The 24,243-nt window shown below is 42.5% G+C and overlaps 1 protein-coding gene across 1 annotated transcript in view; it reads right to left on the bottom strand.

Annotated features, from left to right (window-relative positions):
- cmc1 (C-x(9)-C motif containing 1) overlaps positions 1–22,320 on the bottom strand; it is a 144,619-nt gene extending 122,299 nt beyond the window's left edge. The window contains exon 1 of the mRNA XM_070879945.1: positions 22,225–22,320. Coding sequence (XP_070736046.1) covers positions 22,225–22,243 — 19 coding nt within the window. The 5' untranslated portion in view covers positions 22,244–22,320. The remainder of the gene's footprint in view (positions 1–22,224) is intronic.
- Positions 22,321–24,243: the final 1,923 nt, after the last annotated feature.

Consider the following 24,243-nt stretch of genomic DNA (forward strand, 5'->3'; position numbering starts at 1 on the left):
CCTGGAAAGTTGGTATTCACTGCCATTATGCGCTGTGTATGGTCGTATACGAGCTGCACGTTAAGGGAGTGGAATCCCTTACGGTTTCGGTACACCTCCGCCTCCTGTAATGGTGCTCGCAGGACAATATGGGTACAGTCAACAGCATCCTGCACCTTGAGGAAGCTGGCAATGCATGCAAATCCCAAAGCAGTCATTCTATGCCTCCCTGGTCATTGGGAAGTTTATAAATTCCATCCAGCGTGCATACAGTGCTTCGGTTACCTGTCGAATGCACCGATGAGTAGCGTACTGAGAAATACAACATATGTCCCCAACTGATGCCTGAAAAGAGCCACATACATAAAAGGAAAGTGCCGCTCTCGACAGAGAGTGCAATAATATTGGTAATACTGGGCTGCAGGTCTGCCTTAATGAGCTGGCAAATCTCAGTGATGACCTCTTTTCGGAAGCGCATCCTTCGAACACACTGTCGATCGGTCAGGTCCAAGTATGAGTGCTTCTCTTTGAAAATCCTTTGCGGGTAAGGCCTCCTCATCAGTCTTGCAACCTCCTCTATTACCTTGATAACTCTGCTTAATAAACCTTCTCACATCTGAATCCTCCATTAGACAGGTAGTCAGCAATACAGGCTGAGATAGTACAGGTCCCATTCTTTTTAAATCTCCAGAATATTTTTCAATTAAAAAATATAATTAAAATGCCTTTGATCTTAATAATTTACTCAGTACCAATAAAAATACCTTTTCCACTGTCAATTGCACTGTAAAGTCATTATCACCTCAGAAATACAGAGGTGCTGCTTTAGCTGAGTGTTCCCGATTTAGAAATGGTGGCTCCAAGCACTACCGCCCACTTAACATTGCATAAAACCACCTTTTCCAGGACAGTATGCAGCTCCAGTGGTATGTCGGCGGTATGCCATGAAAATCGGACTTTTTGGGTGATATGCGGAAGGTTCTGCATGGCGGACCTGTGCAGACTGCTCAGCGGTATGTCAATGATGAATATTCCACCGAATGGTATGTCCACGGTATGTAGATGTCTTTTCACCAAAATTGCATTTTTGGTAAGCGGGCGGTAGGTCGATGAATAATTACATATTCAACTAAATCTGCCTGGAAAAATAACGGCGAGTTCACAACATTACTAATGTGCAAACCGGCTAACAAGTTTAAGGGAAGAAGAGATACAATGCGAGTTGCAAATCTCCAGAAATTGCTGATCGAGTTACGCCGCTCCCCTTGCGCAAACAGCATCTCGTCGTTAGGCTCCCATTACTTTTAAGAACTTGCTGGATTTGCGCATTAATTGCCCATTAAACTCAACAACAACTTGTATTTATATAGCACATTTAACATAGTAAAACATTCCAAGGCACTTCACAGGAGTGTTATAAAACAAAATTTAATACCGAGACACACAAGGAAACATTAGGACAGATGACCAAAAGCTTGGCCGAAGGGGTAGGTTTTAAGGAGCATCTTCAAGGAGGAAAGAGATGGAGAGGTTTACGGAAGGAATTCTGACAATTTAGAGACACTGGAGGGGCCGAGAAGTGGTGGTGAGGTAGAGCTGGGTGTCGTCAGTGTACATGTGGAAACTGATGCTGTGTTTTCGGATGATGTTGCCAAGGGGCAGCATGTAATTGAGAAATAGGAGGGGGCCAATGATAGACCTTTGGGGGAACACCTGAGATAATGGTGTGGCAACAGGAAGAGAAGCCATTGCAGGTGATTCTCTGGCTACGATTAGATAGATAATAATGGAACCAGGCGAGTACAGTCCCACCCAGCTGGACGATGGTGGAAGCGTTAGAGAAGAATGGAGCGGTCGACCGTGTGAAAGGCTACAAACAGGTCAAGAAGGACATGGAGGATTAGTTTACCTTTGTCACATTCACAAAGGATGTCACTTGTAACTTTGGTGAGAGCCGTTACGACACTGTGGTGGGGCGGGAAACTCGCCGCAGAAAGTCAGGGCTCATAATTAATAGTGTACTGAAGTGATAACTGTTAATGCAATGCCTACCAATCTCTCTGGCCGAGAAAGGGAAGAATTTAAACTGTTAAGTCTCAGTCCAACATGTGGTAAAATGCAGACATTTTTTTTTAATTTGATTTGTTTTTCTTACTTTTCCTTTCTCTCTCTTATCTCTCTCGCTCTTAATCCAATCTTTCTTTCCCTGTCTTTATTTCTCTTTCTGTACCTGATGTAATTCTAATTCACTCTCCTTCGCCTTGTTCATTCGTTTTTTTCAATCTCAATCCTTAAATCTCATTGGTTAAGGAGATAAGACTGTTTGTCCCATCATTCATCGAGGTGCCAGATGCCCCATTGTCCTTGCCACGCCGCTTTCAGTTCACACTTTCAGCAAGTTACGGTAGAAATTATACACCAGCTGAAGGGTGCAGGAAATCGTCTAATTGTGCATGCCGAAAGATGCCCCACTCCAGCAAGATTTGGCCTGTTATCTTAAGCTACGGACTGCAACAATCAAATACAAAGTATCTGTGCTTCCCTATCCACCCTAATATTAAACATATTCAGTGTACAAGTTAGATTTTTTTTGATACAATTCTCCCCCACTAGGCACTAACTATGGAATGGTTCATAGGCAACCAAGTGGCCATTATTTACGTGTGTGTTTAGTCAGTGAAAACTGGCAAACTATTCAACTGTGTGGTGCATCATAGCCAGTCCTGATTCTTTGTTAATCCTAATGTACCCTTGTATGCACTTTTTAAAACTGGAAAACTACACACTAGTTAGCCTGATATCAGTCATCAGGAAAAAGCTAGAATCCATTATTAAGGAAGTGGTATCAGGGCACTTAGAAAATCATAACATGATTAGGCCGAGTCAACATGATTTTATGAAAGGGAAATCATGTTTGACAAATTTATTAAGAGTTTTTTGAGGATGTAACTAGCAGGGTAGATAAAGGGGAACCAGTGGATGTAATATATTTAGATTTCCAAAAGGCATTCAATAAGGTGCCATATAAAAGGTTATTGCTCAAGATAAGGGATCATAGGATTGGAGGTAATGTATTAGCATGGATAGATAAGAACATAAGAACATAAGAAATTGGAGCAGGAGTAGGCCATATGGCCCCTCGGGCCTGCTCCGCCATTCAATACCATCATGGCTGATCCGATCATGGACTCAGGTCCACTTCCCTGCACATTCCCCATAACCCCGTATCGTTTAAGAAACTGTTTATTTCCACAAATTTATAACCCTCTGAGAGAAGAAATTTCTCCTCATCTCAGTTTTAAATGGACAGCCCCTTAGTCTAAGATTATGCCCTCTAGTTCTAGTCTCCCCCATCAGCGGAAACATCCTCTCTGCATCCACTTTGTCAAGCCCCCTCATAATCTTATACAGATAATTGGTTAACAGACAGAAAACAGAGAGTAGGGATAAATAGGTGGGCAGTTAGGTGGCAGACAAAGTCTAATGTAGGGACATGTGAGGTTATTAACATGGTAGGAAGAATTAAAAAACAGAATATTTTTTAAATGGTGAGAAACTTTTAAATGTTGGTGTTGAGAGAAATTTGGGTGTCCTCATGCAAGAAACACATACAGCTAGCATGCTGGTACAGCAAGCAATAAGGCAAATGGCATGTTGTCGTTTATTGCAAGGGGGTTGGAGTATAAGAGTAAGAAAGTCTTGCTACAATTGTACAGGGTCTTGGTGAGACCACACCTGGAGTACTGTGCACAGTTTTGGCCTCCTTATCTAAAGGAAGAATATACTTACCTTGGAGATGGTGCAACGAAGGTTGATTCCTGGGATGAAAAGGCTGTCTTCTGACAAGAGATTGAGTTGAGAAGAATGAGAGGTGATCTCATTAAAACATACAAGATTCTGAAGGGGATTGACAGGGTAGATGCAGAGAGGTTGTTTCCCCTAGCTGGAATGTCTAGAACTACAGGGCACAGTCTCAGGATAAGAGATAGGCCATTTAGGTCAGAGATGAGGAGGAATTTCTTCATTCAGAGGGTTGTGAATCTTTGGAATTCTCTGCCGCAGAGGGCAGTGGATGCCTAGTCTCTGAATGTATTCAAGGCCGAGATAGATAGATTTTTGGAGTCGAGGGCAATCAAGGAATAAGGAGATTGGGTAGGAAAGTGGAGTTGAGGTCGATGATCAGTGATGATCTTATTGAATGGCGGAGCAGGTTCGAGGGGCCGTATGGCCTACTCCTGCTCCTATTTTTTATGTTCTTCCCGACTGCTGATTCTAATAAGCATGTCAACTGCTGCCACTACTGAGATCAGCAAATTCAAAGCAGATCAAGTATCAAAACTAGGTCTTTCCTGGATTGCTGAGAACAACACTGGGCAATGGATATGACATACTAAGTCATTAGGAAGGAAGGTACAATTTTAAAGAAACATTCCTAATAAAACTGTAATAAAGTTTGTCAATGTTTTTTTAAATGGCACAATAAAGCATTACCATATTTGAAGAATTCAAAAGGTATTGAATTAACCCAAATACATGAAATGGAAGTGTAATGTACCCCATTTAGAAAGAGAATAGAAACCCATTCTGAGTTACTAATTAATATCAGGCATACAAACAAAAGCTGCAGTTATTAATTTCAGGTCACCAAAATTTAGAATAAAGCACACAGAACCTATTATATTAACCCCATAACCTAATGAGTGGCAGGGCAATAGTGCTTACACCATCTTTCTCATTATATTGACAGGCTGTCTAATTTGAACTGATTGGCCTCTTTCCAATATGTACAACTTAAATGTATCCAGTGGATTCCTGATTATATTCACAATCTGATGCTACTGTTGATGTGCGTCTATCATAACATTGTTCTCCCTTTATTCCCAAACTTTACTCTCAAACCACCCTCCCTGCATCCCCCTCCTTCACCTCCAATAATAAATGTGAGGTGCTCCTGGACTTCTTTGTTAAAAAGATCGACAACATCTACTTCTGCTTTCAATTCCCTTCTTTCCTCTAGCCCACCAGACCGTACTTCCTCTCCGCTTCCCCCTGCCCTAACCTTAAATTTGTATATTTCTCTAATTTCTCTCCTATCTCCTCTTACCGTGGCTGAGTGAGTAACAAACTCACCTCTGAATCAGAAGGTTGTGGGTTCAAGTCCCACTCCAGGAACTTGAGCACATAAAAAAAATCTAGGCTAATACTCCAGTGTAGTGCTGAGGGAGCGCTGCCCTGCCAGAGGTGCCGTCTTTCGGATGAGACGTTAAACCAAGGCCCGGCATGGCGGCCGATGGTTGAGCAGTTATAATCAAGGATGCTCAAGAGAGCAGAATTTGAGGAGTGCAGACAGCCCGTGGGGCCATGAGGCTGAAAGAGATTACAGAGATAGGGAGGAACGAGGCCCTGGAGGGATTTGTAAACAAGGATGAGAATTTTTAAATCAAGGCTTTGCTTAACCAGGAGCCAATGTAGGTCACCGAGCACAGGGGTGATGGGTGAGCAGGACTTGATGCGAGTTAGGACACGGGCTGCCGAGTTTTGGATGACCTCAAGTTTACGTGGGGTAGAATGAGGGAGGCCAGCCAGGAGTGCGTTGAGAGTCGTCAAGTCTAGAGGTAACAAAGGCATGGATGAGGGTTTCAGCAGCAGATATGCTGAGGCAGGAGCAGAGGTGGGTAATAGGCGGTTTTAGTTATGCCACAGATATGTGGCTGGAAGCTCATTTCAGAGTCAAATATGACGCCTAGTTTGCGAACAGTCTGGTTCAGCCTCAGATAGATGCTAGAAAGAGGGATGGAATCAGTGGCTAGGGAACGCAGTTTGAGGCGGGGACCAAAGACAATGGCTTCGGTCTTCCCAATATTTAATTGGAGAAAATTTCTGCTCATCAGTACTGGATGTCGGACAAGCAGTCTGACAATTTAGAGACCATGGAGAAGCCGAGAGACGTGGTGGCGAGGTAGAGCTGGGTGTTGTCAGGGTACATGTAGAAACTGATTCCGTGTTTTCGATACAGATGAGAAATAGGAGGGGGCCAAGGATAGATTCTTGGGGACACCAGAGGTAACGATGTGGGATTGGGAAGAGAAGCCATTGCAGGAGATTTTCTGGCTACGAGTAGACAGATAAGAATGGAACCAGGCGATTGCAGTCCCACCGAGCTGGATGATGGTGGAGAGGCATTGGAGGAGGATGGAGTGGTCAACTGTGTCAAAGGCTGCAGACAAGTCGAGGAGGACGAGGAGGACGAGGAGGGATAGTTTATCTTTGTCACAGTCACAAAATGCAAGTTGTTGCTCTATAGAAAAAAGATTATTTGAATAATAAACAGCAAAATTTTTTTTAGAAAACTAAGTTGTGTAGCGTTTAAATTGTTAGGTTTTAATGAACAGAAGTGATATAGGCGGCAGTTACAGTGTGGTGGTTCTCAGAGGAAGAGATTTGTGTTTGCTGCTCACAGTTGGTTGTTTATTATTCAGAACAATGGTAGTCGTATTTTTAATTTAGACAGCTAATGCAAAGAATGCTCAAAGTCCAGCAGGGATGGTAGACAAACTGATCTTCACTTCATTTAGCAGTATGAAAATGGATTCAATACTGGGAGGTTGGGAAGTGAGGGATCAAAAACAGAACACACAGTCTCAAACAGAAAAGTAACTGGTCGCTTCAGGCACGACTTAAAAATAGTCACTGTATTCGTCATTGAGGTATAATTTTGTTAATTAGAACAACTTGGTAATCTTGTCACTCAATCTATCAAATTAACTAAAGGCTCTAGTGATAATGGACAGCCTCTCACCCTCCTTTTAAAGCAACTCACCAGTGAGAAACACTAAATAATTAACAAATTAAATGAAAAATGACAAAAATTGGAAATCTGAAACACAGAAAATGCTCGAAATGCACAGGTGGTTGGCAACCACCTGAAAGATAAAGATATGTTCATATTTCATCAGCTGTACACCTGAATTCAATTGAAGAGTTCTACTTAAATATTCACGGTTCTCTTTCATATGTTGACTGACTTGTTGTGCATTTCCAGAAAACTTCAAAGAGTATGTGTATACCAAGATTTGTTCTACTTTTTATATTCTGTGAGCATTCATTATAATTGCATCTCCAGTACAGGTATACTACTAAATTCACTTTGTGAATATAAAAACAATAATCCATAAGTGTTAATGTTATCATTTAACAGTCTGCAGCATTTCCAATGTTCTGGAATTAATTTATACATAATCTGAACAATTCCCATGATAAAAACAGAATATTGCAACTGATGAGGTTACTTGATGGATGTTCATTAAGATAAATATTATCTTTGTGAAATAATAGACCACCCTACAATAGTTATTTTTGAAATATATTTATGACAAATGTTAAATACCCAAGTGAATATTGAGCTCAGTGCCTTAATTATTCTAAAATTTTAAGAATAAAAGGGAGGATCAGTGGCCTGAAGGAACATTACAAAGTTTAGCACCACTTAATCAGTGCTCTTAATCAAATTTTCACCTTTCTCAGTACTGAATTTATTGCACATCTTGTTCTGAAGGAGATCCGCAATCTGGTTAGAAATAGATTCTGACTATCCTCAGCCCATCTGAATGCTCAGCTTTGTATAAAATGTTTCAAAAGAATAAGATTTAAGTCACAGTATAAGAATCAAATTCATTTGATATGGATAATTATTTCAAGTTACAACTGGGCTGGAGTAAATTTCCTCACAAACAGAATAAATTAATAGCCAAGGTAAAAATGTATTGCAAAAAAATAGTAACTCCTAGGCAAGAGAATGGAGACAAGTACAATACAAGTAAGAAAAGAAACATGAGCTATATTCACTAACCCAGAATTAAATGCAATCACAAAAGGAGCTTTGCCATGAGAGCATGTCTCACACAAAATTCTGATCTGCATAGCGCTACTATGCAAAGGTTCTAGTGAATACAGATGGCAGACTGGATAATGCAAAGGATGAACTTGCATTTATATCACCTTCTCAGGACTGCCTAAAGCACTTCACAGCCCAAAAATATTCTTTGAAGTGTAGTTACTGTTGTTATGTAGGTAAACATGGCAGCCAATCTATGCGCAGCAAGGTCCCACAAACAGCAATGAGATAAATTAACAATTAATCCATTTTATTTGTCCATGTTTTCACACTGTACTAATTACTGTAGACCTACGTATTATTGGAACTGAATAAAAGGAATACAATGTAATGGAGGCTTAAGGTGCAAGAACTACATTTAGTATTCAACACTAACTCATAATATCATGAGGTTTTGTTATAGTGACATCATCAAGAACCCAGAGCCCAATGTTCCAATTCACAATATCACTTGAACAAAACCATATATTGCCAGGAGAATTCCTCACAAAACTTCTCATTTCATTACATAAAATACAGAATCCACATGTCCTTCTGCTATGATTTTTTCTCTTCTGTTGAATTTATGGGCATTTTATGCAGCGTCATAAAACTAACATTTTAAAAAAAATGTATTCACTGTTCAAAGACTATCTCTTTACATACATTATGGTGGAAAGACTTTTGCCAGATCAGCCAAAGTGGAATACCATTTTAACCATTATATCATAAAGCTATTACAATATTAGCTTTTGATTTTCCGGAGTAATCCTGGCCAACAATCAATTTCCAATCAAAGATGGCAAAGATCAGTGTCTGAGGGTGTAGCAGATCTATTAAAGGGAGTACCTCAAAAATGTGCTAAGTGCTACTATTTAAAAGCATCAACTTGAGAACACAATAGGTTAGTAATTTTACCACAAATTTTAAGACTCCAGTAAAAAAACAATTTTAACAATAGACAGAGCTTTCTGTGGCTTAGCTTGACATTTCGTGATCTGACTTCACATCGAACTGTCACGAACCCAGCAAGAATATTTTTAAGTCTATTCCTCCTTTTGCTCTACGTTAGTCACACACACAGCTTTCTATGAATCTTCTCAGAAACACTTCTTCCCTGGAGAGAAGGCACAATGATCAGACTGAGCAACTGATTTGTGCTGTGCATCCAATATGTTGCTAGCACAAGCTACTGAACTGAAAAACACTCACAATTTATTCAAATGTTTCTCAACACATTATATATTTATAATGAACATTTCCAACAGTAGAAAACCTGTTTTAAAACACGTTAAAAGCCGAAGAGGAAAACTTTAAAAAGATGTCTATCCATAAGAACATAAGAATTGGGAGCAGGAGTAGGCCATATGGCCCCTCGAGCCTACTCCGCCATTCAATAAGATCATGGCTGATCTTCAACCTCAACTCCACTTTCCTGCCCGATTCCCAAATCCCTTATTTCCTCTAGAGTCCAAAAATCTATCTATGTAGGCCTTGAATATACTCAACAACTGAGCATCCACTGCCCTTTGGGGTAGAGAATGCCAAAAAGTCAGAGTGAAGAAATTCCTCCTCATCTCAGTCTTAAAAAGTCGACCCCTTATCCTGAGACTAAGACCCCTAGTTCTCGACTCTTCAGCCATGATCTATCCTGTCAATCCCCCTCAGAATCTTATATGTTTCAATGAGATCACCTCTCATTCTTTTAAACTCCAGAGATTATAAGTCCAATCTACTCCATCTCTCCTCACAGAACCACCCTCTCATCCCAGGAATCAATCTAGTGAACCTTCATTGCACTGTCTCCAAGGCAAATATATCCTTCCTTAGGTAAGGAGACCAAAACTGCGCACAGTACTCCAAGAGGCTGAAATTGATCAACTTACTGCCCACTGCCGCCGACGTTCCTCTGCAACATCCGCCCAGTGCCACTTTCAACGTGGCCTGGAGTGGGCGAGAGGGGTGAACGCCGGGAAGCGCCCGCTGACGCCAGCGGACGGCCGAGTGGCGTAAGTAGACTCCCGCCCGCTGAGATGCTAGATTGGTGCGGGCAGGAGTCGGCGGCAGAACAGGGGTGGACCGCTGGCTGGAGGCTGGTCTGTCCCCAACGGTAAATAGGAAGTTCGTGGAAAAAAGGTTAGTGAACATTTTTTATTTGTTTTTTCCACAGCGACTTACCTTGATGGGATCCACTGAAGGTCTTCTGATAGTTTTTTTATTTTTTGTTAATCATTTTTATTTTTAAGTCTTCGACCCTTCGTGGGACCGACTCCATCTTCGGCGGCACTTGGTGGCAAGCGCCTCTGCCGCCGAGAATGAGGTGTCCCACTGGCTGCCACCCAGATTGGTGGCGTAAGTCCCTCATTTGCTGCCCGCCGACCTTTGAGGGATCTTGGGAATGAAAACCCCGCCGAAAGTACCGTCCGGTACCTCGGCGGCCATTGGCGGCACTTGGGCGGACGGAGGCCTTGAAGAATTCGGCCCCCAGTGTGGTCTCACCAAGGCCCTGTACAATTATAGCAAGACTTCCTTACTTTTGTACTCCAATCTTCTAGCAATAAAGGCCAGCATGTTATTTGCTTTCCTAATTGCTTGCTGTACATGCATGCTAACTCTGTGTTTCTTGTAAAAGGTCACTAAATCTCTCTGAACACCAACATTTAATAGTTTCTCACCATTTAAAAAAATATTCTACTTTTCTATTCTTCTTACCAAAGTGGATAATGTCGCATTTCCCCACAATATACTCCATCTTCCATCTTATTGCCCCCTCACTTAACCTATCTATATCCCTTTGCAGACTCTTTGCGTCCTCCTCACAGCTTACTTTCCCACCTAACTTCGTTTTGTCAACAAACTTGAATACATTACACTCGGTCCCTTCATCTAAGTCATTAATATAGATTGTGAATAGCTGAGGCCCAGCACTGATCCTTGTGGCACCCCACTAGTTACAGCCTGCCGATCTGAAAATAACCTGTTTATCCCGACTCTCTGCTTTCTGTCCGTTAAGCAATCCTCTATCCATGCTAATACATTACCCCCAGCCCCATGTGCCCTTATGTTGCATAATAACAACCTTTTATGTGGCACCTTATCGAATGCCTTTTGGAAATCCAAATATACTACATCCATTGGTTCCCCTTTATCTAACCTGCTAGATACATCCTCAAAAAACTCTGAATAAATTTGTTAAACACAATTTTCCTTTCATAAAACCATGTTGATTCTACCTAAACACATTATGATTTTCTAAGTGCCCTCTTACCACTTCCTTAATAACAGATTCCAGCTTTTTCTCGAATGCCGATGTCAGGTTAACTGGCCTGTACTTCCTGTTTTCTCTCTCCCTCTTTTCTTGAATAGTAGGGTTACATTTGCTACCTTCTAATCCACTGGTACCATTCCTGAATCTAGAGAATTTTGGAAGATCACAACCAATGCATCCACTATCTCTGCAACCACCTCTTTTAGAGCCCCAGGATGTAGACCATCAGGTTCAGGGGATTTGTAGGCTTTTAGCCCCATTAGTTTCTCTAGTATTTTTTCTCTACTGATATTAATTAATTTAAATTCCTTACTTTCATTAGTCCCTTGGTTCCCCACTAATTTTAGTATACTGTTTGTGTTTCCCACTGTGAAGACAAATACAAAATATTTGTTTAAAGTCGCTAGCATTTCCTTGCTCCCCAATATAATTTCTCCTGTCTCAGTCTCTAAGGGACCAACATGTGCTTTTGCTACTCGTTTATTTTTACATACTTGTAGAAGCTCTTACAATCTCTTTTTATATTTCTTGCTAATTTACTCTCATATTCTATTCTCTCCCTTTTTATAAATATTTTGGTCATCCAAAAAATAAATGCTTATGGCATCATTAAAACAAGAGTAACTAATTTTAAATCTTTCAGGTTTGCTATTCGTTACGTGATTTCAAACATAACATTCTGAATAGAAAATGTTAAAGAGTGGTGCTTAAAAAGATAGGATGTAATTAAATTCCCAAAGCTAATTTGCTAACAGGTGATGGCTCCTTATTAAGATGCATCTTCCAGAAGTTTCAGACTATTAACTAGAATGTTATATATAGTCAAACACATTGATCACCTTACTACCAATGTACTACATAAGAATTAGGAGCAGGAGTAGGTGACATGGTCCTTCGAGCCGGCTCCGCCATTCAATAAGATCATGGCTGATCTTCAACCTCAATTACACTTTCCCGCCCAATCTCCATATCCGTTGATTCCCTAGAGTCCAAAAATCTATCTATCCCAGCCTTGAATACACTCAATGACTGAGCTTCCACAGCCCTTTGGGGTAGAGAATTCCAAAGATTCACAACCCTCTGAGTGAAGAAATTGCTCCTCATCTTAGTCTTAAATGGCCAACCCCTTATCCTGAGACTGTGCCCCCTAGTTCTAGACTCTCCAGCCAGTGGAAACAACCTCTCAGCATCTACTCTGTCAACCCCCCTCAGAATCTTTTATGTTTCAATAAGACCTCTCATTCTTCTAAACTCCAGAGTATAGGCCCAATCTATTCACCCTCTCCTCCTAGGACAACCCTCTCATCCTAAGAGTCAATCTAGTGAACCTTTGTTGCACCGCCTCTAAGGCATGTATGTCCTTTCTCAGATAAGGAGACCAAAACTGTACACAGTACTCCAGGTATGGTCTCACCAAAACCCTGATCCACTGAAAAAACTATAGGCTCAATTGCAAACATACTCGTCATGTTCTCAAGCTGTCGCCACAAATTTTCAATAGAATATGGAAAAATTGTGGATGCTCCAAGGTTAGCTTTGAAGATCTGACAGCATGTGACACTTGCTTCCTAATAGCTCTCCTCTAATAGCCATTTTATTTGGCTATGTTTTTACACTATTAATTACTGTCGAATTCTACTATTGGAAGTGGTTGAAAGGAATGGAATATAATGGAGGCTTAAGGTGCAAGAATTAAATTTGAATGGTCAATGGATCTCAACTCAAACGTTGAGGTTAAAATGCAGCCTTATGACTTACTTTTTGTAATTTATAGTTTGATTCTTGTATAATACATATTACAAAAAAATGGAATGTTGCAATTTGATTTAAAGAATACATGTAACATTGATTGATAATGGGATAATCAACTGTGAGGATGGATGGGACTATGGGCGAGGGTTATCATATCTGAACCACTCCTGTTCATAGTAAATACAATAAAATATCCTGAAAACAATGAAATTAGATCATTTAACAGTTAAGATTTCTGATCTAGTACAATTTACAACATTTATAGGCACCACTGTTTTGGGACACCATGTGAAACAAATTATAATCGCCTAGAAATCCCGGTCGGCTGCTTCCCACAGGCAATCGGCTAAAAAAGGGAAAAAAGATGCGCACTTGCCAGAACCTGCTGCACCCACGAGCAATCCCGATCCTGAGGCCTCCTCTCACTGTGCATCGCAGCGTGTGCATGTCAGGACACCCACAGAGCTGGAGCTGCAGTCACATGGCTCTGGGCAACCAATCAAGGTACAATATTTTCTCATATATTTCTCATAATATATGGAGTTCCCATTATTATGACTGAGAAACCCCCCAAAACCCCCCAAAACATCCAAAACACTAATAAAAAATAGAAAAAATACACCACATTAATTTAAATTAAAGTTATTTATGTCTTATTTTTTTAAAATTCCCGATTTTTAAAAAGGTTTTTTAATTATGGTTTAAAACAAATTTACCATAGTGGGGAGGGTTTTTAAACAATAAAATGTGTTTTTAAATGTTATTTTATGATGTTTTTGTGTGTTTTAAAACTCTTACGGTACGCCTGTAAAATCAGGCTATGAAGCTGCTTTTGTCAGGCGCAAGAGTTTTCAGGACATTTGCTGGGCAAGATATGGGTAAATACTGCAATCTTGCCCTTACAAATGACCTCGCTCCTGAGATGCGGAGAATCTGTCAGCTGGAGCTTGACCGTTCGGAAAAGCCGATTTTCAGCACATGCACATTGTGCGCTGAAAAACGGCTTTTGTGATGCCTTCCTGGGTCCATACACACTCCGTACAGACCTGGGGAGGCGGGATTTCTGGGCCAATATTGTCCCTTTAATCAAAAAATACACAAAAACGTTTAACATTATTTAGTAGAACAGTGATATGCAAAAGAAAAACTTGTTATAATTTTCATAATAAAACTTAAACTGTAGGTTTAGCATTAAAAGAACAATCTGCATAAGAACGAGCAAGAGGGTTCCTTCAACAGCTCGCTGAATAAATGCAGTCAATTGTGCGTTACTGAGCCACATGACCAGGTATGTCCCAGATTCAATTCCTGCGCTGTGCTAAGTTAACTGGTCTCAGGCAAAGAAGTGGTACAAGCACTACAACTGGCCTCACTCTCTTATACTTCTATTAGTTCTCAATAAGGACTATAGCCCACATTTTTGAAATCTTTTGTTATAATGGTAATCTCTCATGCCTGGAAACATACCATCGAATCTGTGTTGCAATTTTCCATGGTCCCAATATTCTTTTTATGGTGAGATTCCCAAAACTGCATAGTACTCCAACTGTGCCCTAACCAAAGTCGCACAGATTAATCATCACCTCCTTCTTTTTGTATTCAATATTCCCACATATAAACAACAAAAACTTGTATTTATATGGCACTTTTAAAATATCCCAAGGTGCTTCAAAAGAGTGTTATAAAATAAAATTTGACGCCGAGCCACATAAGGAGAAATTAGGACAGATGACCAAAAGCTGGTCAAAGTAGGTTTTAAGGAGCGTCTTAAAGGAGGAAAGAGAGACAGAGAGGCGGACAAATTTAGGGAGGGATTTCCTGAACTTAGGGCCTTGGCAGCTGAAGGCACGGCCACGAGTGCTTGAGCAATTAAAATCAGGGGTGCGCAAGAGGCCAAAATTAGAGGAGCGCAGACAACGAGGAGGGTTGTGGGGCTGGAGGAAGCTACAGAAATAGGGAGGGGCAAGGCTATGGAGGGATTTGAAAACAAAGGTGAGAATTTTAAAGCCGAGGCTTTGCTTAACCAGGAGCCAATGTAGGTCAGCGAGCACAGAGGTGATGGGTGAGCGGGGGACTTGGTGAGAGTTAGGACACGGGCAGCCAAGTTTACATAGGGTAGAACATGGGAGGCGAGTCAGAAGTGTGTTAGATTAGTCAAATCTAGAGGTAACATAGGAATGGATGACGGTTTCAGCAGCAGATGGGCAGAAGCAGGGGGTGGAGTCAGGCGATGTTACTGAAGTGGAAATATGTGGTCTTAGTTATGTCGTGGATATGTGGTCAGAAGCTCATTTCAGGGTCAAATGTGACACCAAAGTTGTGAACAGTCTGGTTCAGCCTCAGACACATGCTAGGGAGAGGGACAGAGTCAGTGGCGAGGGAACAGAGTTTGTTCAATGGGAACAATGGCTTTGGTCTTCCCAGTATTTAATTGGAGAAAATTTCTGCTCATCCAGTACTGGATGTCGGACAAGCAGTCTGACAATTTAGATAATTTGGAGGGTCGAGAGAAGTGATGGTGAGGTAGAGCTGGATATCATCAGCGTACATGTGGGAACTGACACTGTGTTTTCGGATGATGTCGCTGAGCGGCAGCATGTAGATGAGAAATGGAGGAGGCCAAGGATAGATTCTTGGAGGAACACCAGAGGTAACGATGTGGGAGTGGGAAGAGAAGCCATTGCAGGTGATTCTCTGTCTACGATTAGATAGATAAGAATGGAACCAAGCAAGTGCAGTCCCACCCAGCTGGATGATGGTGGAAAGGCATTGGAGGAGGATGGAGTGGTCAACCCTGTCAAAGGCTGCAGACAAGTCGAGAAGGACAAGGAGGAATAGTTTACCTTCGTCACTGTCATATAGGATGTCATTTGTAACTTTGATAAAAGCTGTTTCGGTACTGTGGCAGGAGCGGAAACCCGATTTGAGGGATTCAAACATGGGGTTCTGGGAAAGACAACACCTTCAGAGGAGAGCGAGGTTGGAGGTGGGACGGTAGTTTGCAAAGACGAAGGGGTCAAGAGATGGTTTGTTGAGGACAGGGGTGATGTCGGCAGATTTGAAGGCGAGGGAGATGAGTGAACCGTTAACAATACCAGCTAACATGGGAGCCAACAAAGGAAGTTGGGTAGTCAGCAGTTTAGTGGGAATAGGGTCAAGGGAGCAGGAAGTGGATCTCATGGACAAGATGAGCTCGGAGAGGACATGAGGGGAAATCGGAGAGAAACTGGAGGAAGATGCAAGTTCAGGGCTAAGGCACGGGGAACCTTAGAGAAAGTTTGGCTTGCTGGCCTAGGAGAAGGGAGGGAAGTGGCAGAGGCAGCTGATTGGATGGTTTCAATCTTAAGAGACAAAGAAGTCCATGAGCTCCTCTCACATGTTGTTTGGGGTAAGGGTGGAAGAGACGGGAGAGGAGTTGAAGAAGACGGTTTGCAGTAGAGAAAAGAAGCCAAGGTTAACTTTGGATTCCAGAATGATCCTGGAATAGTGAGCAGTTTTGACAGACGAGAACAGGATCCGATAATGCTTTATTTGGTCCAGCCAGATCTGGCGGTGAATGGCTTAAACCAGTTGACCGTCATATCCGTTCAAGTCTGCGTCCCTTGGAGTTAAGGGAGCTGAGATGAGGTCCGTATTCGGGGGAATGACTATGGTGAGAGAGAGTAATAGTTTTAACAGAGACTAGGGCATCAAAGGTGGCGGCGAGGGAGTGGTTGAGCAGATCGGTAGCTGCAGAAATGTCGTGGTAAATGAGAGGGCCAAAGGCTGGACAGTTGGGATTTTATAACTGCAGTTGTAAGTGAGTTGGGAGAGTTTTTTCCAGGGACTGACACAGAAGGAAGTATGGTTTGGAGGGGGGAAGGAGGACGTGGGTGGCCAGTAATTCAAGGAATTTGTCCGAGATGGCTTCATATGTGATTGACACAATGGGAGTAGTGAGGCCACATGAGATGACAAGGCCAAGGAGGTGGCTGTGAATACGGGTTGGGGTGTTTACATGGAGGGAGAGATTAAAGGATAAAAATAAATACAGCACAAGTATTTACTTATTATAACATTGAGCAGTTTTTTTATTCGTTCATGGGATGAGGACATCGCTGGCAAGGTCTGCATTTATTGCCCATCCCCAATAGCCCTTGAGAACGTAGTGAAACGCTTTCTTGAACTGCTGTAATCTTTGTAGCAGTTTGTTATAATTGTGTGTCTTGCTAGGCCATTTCAGAGGGGAGTTGGGCATTTCAGAAGGCATTGCTGTGGGTCTGGAGTCACATATAGGCCAGACCAGGTAAGGACAGCAGCTTTCCTTCCCGAAAAGACATGAGTGAACCAGATGGGTTGCTACGGCAATCTGGTGGTTTCATGGTCACCATTACTGATACTGTTTTTAAATTCCATATTTATTTAATTAACTGAATTTTTAATTCCCCAGCTGCCGTGGTGGGATTTGAACTTGAACTCATGTCTCTGAATCATTAGTCCAGGCCTCCGGATTACTAGTCCAATAACATAACCATTATGCTACCATACCAAACTATTGGACTTAAAGGAGCTGAGATGAGGTCTGTTTTCCTACTTTTGACCTTATCATCATCAGGGTCTAAACTTTTAAAAATTAACTTACCCTTCAGCCTTTAGCCTGTCTCTAGGACAGTGATGTCCCAGAAAAATGAGACAGTCAGAATACACTCTTCTCCCTCATTAGCATGCCTCCAATGGACCTGCACCTATTGCAGGTTCAGGCCTACCTCCAACCCCAGGAAATTTTGAAAATCCCATGGCAATGTAAAAGGGGTAGAGACTCAGCGAAATGATTTTTCTTCCCTTTCTGCCAAGAAATGGGCTCCGTAGGAGCGAGAGATCGGTCTTTATCGCCCTGAAATCCGGGCCTCCCTGGGTCCATACGGAGTTTGTATGGACCCGGGAAGGCATTGCAAAAGCCGGTTTTCGGTGTGCGATGCACATGTGCCGAAAACCAGCTTTTCTGATCAATCGCACGCATCTCGGCAGCAAGGACATTCGCATGGGCAACATTGCGGTATATGCCCATCTCTTGCCCAGCGAATGTCCTGAAAACTCCTGTGCCTGGTAAAAGCAAGCGCAGAGCCTACTTTTACCAGCATAAGAGTTTTAAAACATACAAAAGCATATAAAAATAAAATGTAAAAAACACATTTTAATGTTTAAAAACCCTGCCCACTAAGGCAAGTTTATTTTAAACCATAATTTAAAAACTTAAAAAATTAAGCGGAAAAATGTATTTTTTTCTGAGACATTTATTAACTTTAATTTAAGTAAATGTGTGATTTCCCCCTCCCCCTATTTTTTATTGGTGTTTTGGTGAGGGGGGGGGGCGGGGGAAGTGTTTCTCAATCATAATGAGAATTCCTATTTACGGAATTCCCATTATTATGAATGAGAAATACTTTATCTGGATTGGCTGCCCAGTGCCACGTGACTCCAGTCCAGCTCTATGTCCGTCCAGACGTGCACGCGCTCCGATGCGCAGGGAGGAGGCCTCAGGACCAGGATCTCTGGTGTGCGCAGCAGGAAAAGGTAGGTGCGGATCTTTTTAGCCATTTATTTTTTATTTGCTGATTTGAATTTTGTATGCCTGGTGTTTTAGAAAAGATTGCTTTTAGTACAAATACAAAAGCAAAAAAAAGCGGATACTGGAATCTGAAATAAAAATAGAAAATGCTGGAAATAATCAGCAGGTCAGAAAATCGGTTTCTCTCTGCACAGATGCTGCCTAATCTGCTGAGTATTTCCAGCATTTTCTGTTTTTCTTTTTAGTACTGTTGCCTCATTGTCGGGACAGAGCAGAGGGATCTTTACTCTAAATTAAACTATGTCTGATCTGGGAGTACTGGATCGCTAAACCATATTATCTGGTCATGATCTCATAACTGTTTGTGGGAGCTTGCTGTGCACAAATTGGCTGCCGCATTTCCTACATTACAATAGTGACTACACTTCAAAAGTACTTCATTAGCTGTAAAGTGCTTTGCAACATCCTGAGGTTGTGAACTTAAGAACATAAGAAGTAGGAACTGGAGTAGGTCATTTGGCCCCTCGAGCCTGCTCCGCCATTCAACAAGATCATGGCTGATCTATCTCAACTCCACCTTGGTGGTAAAAACAGAGAGACAGACTATTATCTGAATGGTGACAGATTAGGAAAAGGGAAGGTGCAACGAGACCTGAGTGTCATGGTACATCAGTCATTGAAGGTTGGCATGCAGGTACAGCAGGCGGTTAAGAAAGCAAATGGCATGTTGGCCTTCATAGCGAGGGGATTTGAGTACAGGGGCAGGGAGGTGTTGCTACAGTTGTACAGGACCTTGGTGAGGCCACACCCTGGAGTATTGTGTACAATTTTGGTCTTCTAACTTGAGGAAGGACATTCTTGCTATTGAGGGAGTGCAGCGAAGATTCACCAGACTGATTCCCGGGATGGTGGGACTGACCTATCAAGAAAGACTGGATCAACTGGGCTTGTATTCACTGGAGTTCAGAAGAATGAGAGGGGACCTCATAGAAACGTTTAAAATCCTGACGGGTTTAGACAGGTTAGATGCAGGAAGAATGTTCCCAATGTTGGGGAAGTCCAGAACCAGGGGTCACAGTCTGAGGATAAGGGGTAAGCCATTTAGGACCGAGATGAGGAGAGACTTCTTCACCCAGAGAGTGGTGAACCTGTGGACTTCTTCACAGAAAGTGGTTGGGGCCAATTCACTAAATATATTCAAAAGGGAGTTAGATGAAGTCTTTACTACTCGGGGGATCAAGGGTATGGCGAGAAAGCAGGAAGGGGGTACTGAAGTTTCATGTTCAGCCATGAACTCATTGAATGGCGGTGCAGGCTAGAAGGGCTGAATGGCCTGCTCCTGCACCTATTTTCTATGTTTCTATGTTTTCCTGCATTATCCCAATATCCCTTAATTCCCCAAAATTTAGCGACCTCTGTCTTGAATATACTCAATGACTGAGCAGCCACAGCTCTCTGGGGTAGAGAATTCCAAAGATTCACAACCCTTTGAGTGAAGACATTTTTCCTCATCTCAGTCCTAAATAGCCGACCTCTTATTCGGAGACTTTGACCCCGTGTTCTAGATTCCCCAGCCAGGGAAACATTTTTTCAGCATTAACCCTGTCAATCCCCTTAAGAATTTTATATGTTTCAATTCAATCACCTCTCATTCTTCTAAACTCTAGGGAATATTGACCTAGTCTGCTCAATCTGTCCTCATAGGGCGATTGCCAAATGCACTATATAAATGCAAATCTTTCTTCTTTCTTATTGGTGAGTAAATCCTAATTAGGGAGTTCCAAAATCTGATTGTATCAGTAACTTGATATTCATGTAAGTTAATATAAACATGGATTTAAATTTTATGGTACCCAAAGATACACAGTATCCATTTATGCACCTACAGAGAGCCCAGAGAAAGAAGAATGAACATCCCTGTTGCAAGAGCAGTGGTTCTAATTATAAACCAGTGATATTTGTCAGCTGGTGTGTGAATTTTGGGCTCATTGCATTGAATGATAATACTGGGGATTGGCACACCTTCCAGTATTACCAGATCAGGCATAGTTGAATTCAGAATAAAGCTCCCTCTGCTCTGCCCTAACAATATGCACTACTTGATAGTAGGAAAAAGAGGCATAGATCATGTTTGACAAATTTGCTGGAGTTCTTTGAGGATGTAACGAGCAGGGAGGATAAGGGGGAACCAGTGGATGTGGTGTATTTGGATTTCCAGAAGGCATTCGATAAGGTGCCACATAAGAGGTTACTGCACAAGATAAAAGTTCACGGAGTTGGGGGTAATATATTAGCATGGATAGAGGATTGGCTAACTAACAGAAAACAGAGAGTCGGGATAAATGGGTCATTTTCCGGTTGGCAAATAGTGACTAGTGGGGTGCTGCAGAGATTGATGCTGGGTCCTCAACTATTTACAATCTATATTAATGACTTGGATGAAGGGACCAAGTATAATGTTGCCAAGTTTGCTGATGAATACAAAGATGTGTGGGAAAGCAAATTGTGAGGACACAAAAAATCTGCAAAGGAATATAGACAGGCTAAGTGTGGGCAAAATATTTAGCAGATGGAGTATAATGTGGGAAAATGTGAGGTTATCTACTTTGGCAGAAATAATAGAAAAGCAAATTATAATTTAAATGGAGAAAAATTGCAAAGTGCTGCAGTACAGAGGGACCTGGGGGCCCTTGTGCATAAAACACAAAAAGTTAGTATACAGGTACAGCAAGTAATCAGGAAGGCAAATGGAATGTTGGCCTTTATTGCAAGGGGGATAGAGTACAAAAGCAGAGAAGTCCTGCTACAACTGTACAGGGTATTGGTGAGGCCACACCTGGAGTACTGCGAACAGTTTTGGTCTCTGTATTTAAGGAGGGATATACTTGTATTGGAGGCTGTTCAGAGAAGGTTCACTCGGTTGATTTCGGAGATGAGGGCGTTGACTTATGAGGGTAGGTTGGCCCTATACTCACTGGAGTTCAGAAGAATGAGAGGTGATCTTATCAAAACATAAGATAATGAGGGGGCTAGACAAGGTGGATGCAGAGAGGATACTTCCACTCATAGGGGAAACTAAAACTAGGGGACATAGTCTCAGGATAAGGGGCCGCCCATTTAAAATTGAGGTGAGGAGAAATTTCTTCTCTCAGAGGGTTGTAAATCTATGGAATTCTCTGCCCCAGAGAGCTGTGGAGGCTGGGTCATTGAATATATTTAAGGCGGAGATATATGGATTTTTGAGTGATAAGGGCTATAGGGAGCGAGCAGGGAAGTGGAGCTGAGTCCATGATCAGATCAGCCATGATTTTATTAAATGGTGGAGCAGGCTCGAGGGACCAAATGGCCTACTTCTGCTCCTATTTCTTATGTAGGTCCAGAAGTGAAATCAGGAAGCTCTTCACACAAAGACTGATCGACGCTTTGGGGTAATGGAGTGAAATATGTAGGAAGTATTTCAGATGCAATTGGACAATGCAATGGGGGAAGAGGTCCAGTCGGATTTTTCGAGCCAATAGAATTTCCTGGTCAGTACTGGTCGTGTGTTTCACCAATTCATAGCAACACTTACAGGGATGGTTGCGTGCAGTTCCTGAGCACCACACACACCGATGATAGTTACAGATTCGAAAACATTTTAAAGATCCGGGGCTCTCCTTATCTCGAAGGGTGAAACAGCAAAATGATCCCATTAATACAACACAACATGACTGACAGCTTATTCCCGCGGTAACCATTAATCTGAGTGGTAACATGCCCATGCCCCCGCCCCCTGACCCTGCCAGGCCTACCCGCTCATTCTACCTTTACTGCCGGAATCCATGCTGCTCCTCGTGCTGGAACTGACCCCTCGCAATAGGCTCCGCCCCTTCACCTTTCACCCTGGCAACCGAGTCGCTGCTTCCGGTGCAGTGCCCGGCCCGCTATTGCTGGCAACGGTTTCGGTCTATTACTAGTTTTCCGATTCTGCTGTGTTTGCATTTTTTTTAAACTGCTCAGTTCATTCCTTCTCTCTGTTGGTGGCGCAGCTTTAGTGGATATTCCTCGCGCCGGCAGACGTTATCCAGAGCCAGGGTTTGCTCCAGCTGCAACTCCCCGCCCCTTCCGCGCTCACCAGACCTGGGGGTCCAAATACAGAATTAATTCTTTAAAAGTGCAAATGCAGGTAGACAAAGCCCTAAAAAGGTCAACAGCATTTTGGATTTTATAAATAGTGGTATAAAGTACAAGAGCGATTTGTACAAGGCAATGCTTATGCCACAACACTCTGCGTGCAGTTTTAAACGATCTGTTATAACCATAGAAAACATACAGCAAAGGTTCACCAAAATGGATACCAGGGATGAGAAACTAGTTGTGTATAATTTTAAAACCATTTTCAATCTCCTTGGCCTTCTCTGTTCCAGTGAAATAATCACTATCACAAGAGGATGGACTTTCGATACTGTGAGAACAGGCTAACAGGAAAGGAGCTTAAAAACATGAAGAGTTTTGATCGGGTGAATATGGAAAGACTATTTCCCCTGGTTGGGGCCAATGATCATGTGTATGGAGAAAGAGTCAGACTGAACACTGTGAGCTCAAAGAAAGGTGTGACCTTAATCTTTTATTGCAGGTCTCCAGAGTACCTCTCCAACCTGTGAAGCCTCCTTAAATACCTGTTCTCCCAAGGGATTATGGGATCCCTTGGGACTCCAGGGGATGAGCCCTCTGGTACAGAGTAAATACAAGTCCACATATATAACACTTCTTCCCCCCCCCCCCCCCCCCCCCGGCACCAAAGTCAATAACTATTTACAATGTGAGTCGATCTGGGGCCCTTCTTGCTCTGGTTGATCGTCTCGGTGTGAAAGCTGGTGTTGTTGAATCATTTGTTGGGCCCTCGCTGGGCTGCTGTGCAGCTGGCCTTGCTGGGCTGCCTGGTGTGTTGGGCCCTGCAGGGCTGTTGTGGATGATGGGCTCTGCTTCGTGGTCAACCATGGTGTCGGTTGCCACTGGTGTGTCTGTTGGGGGATCAAAAAAGGTAGGGTCCAAGCTGGGTGGCTCAGGATAGTCCGTGAATCTGAGTTTGATTTGGTCCAATTGTTTCCGGTGAAGGAGTCCATTTGAAAGTTTGACCCAAAACATCTTTGGCCACGACAGTGCCGGGAAGCCACTTTGGACCTTGTCCATAATTTAATATAAATACAGGATAATTGATTTCAATCTCGCGTGACACATTTGCGCTATCATAGTATGCACTTTGCTGAAACCACCTGCTCTCTACCTTTTCATGTAGATCAGGGTGAACTAACGAGAGTCTTGTCTTAAGTGCTCTTTTCATGAACAGTTCAGCAGGTGGGATCCCAGTGAGCGAGTGAGGTCTCATGCGGTAGCTAAGCAGGACTCGGGATAGGCGAGTCTGCAGTGAACCTTCAGTTATCCTCTTCAAGCCTTGCTCGATGGTTTTCACTGCTCTCTCTGCCTGACCATTGGACGCTGATTTAAACGGGGCAGATGTGACATGTTTGATCCCGTTACAGGTCATGAAATCTTTGAACTCAGCACTGGTCAAACGTGGCCCGTTGTCACTCATCAGGACATTGGGTAAGCCGTAAGTGGCAAACATGGCCCTGCAGGCTTTCAGTAGTGGCAGCGGACGTGCTAGCCGACATTATCTCACATTGAATCCACTTGGAGTATGCGTCTACAACCACAAGGAACATTTTACCCAAGAACGGGCCTGCATAGTCGACGTGTACCCTAGACCATTGTTTGGAGGGCCAAGACCATAAACTTAGTGGCGCCTCCCTGGGTAAATTGCTTAACTGCGAGCATGTATTA

This window comes from Pristiophorus japonicus, chromosome 5 (genome assembly GCF_044704955.1).
Source record: "Pristiophorus japonicus isolate sPriJap1 chromosome 5, sPriJap1.hap1, whole genome shotgun sequence".
Lineage (NCBI taxonomy): Eukaryota > Metazoa > Chordata > Chondrichthyes > Pristiophoridae > Pristiophorus > Pristiophorus japonicus.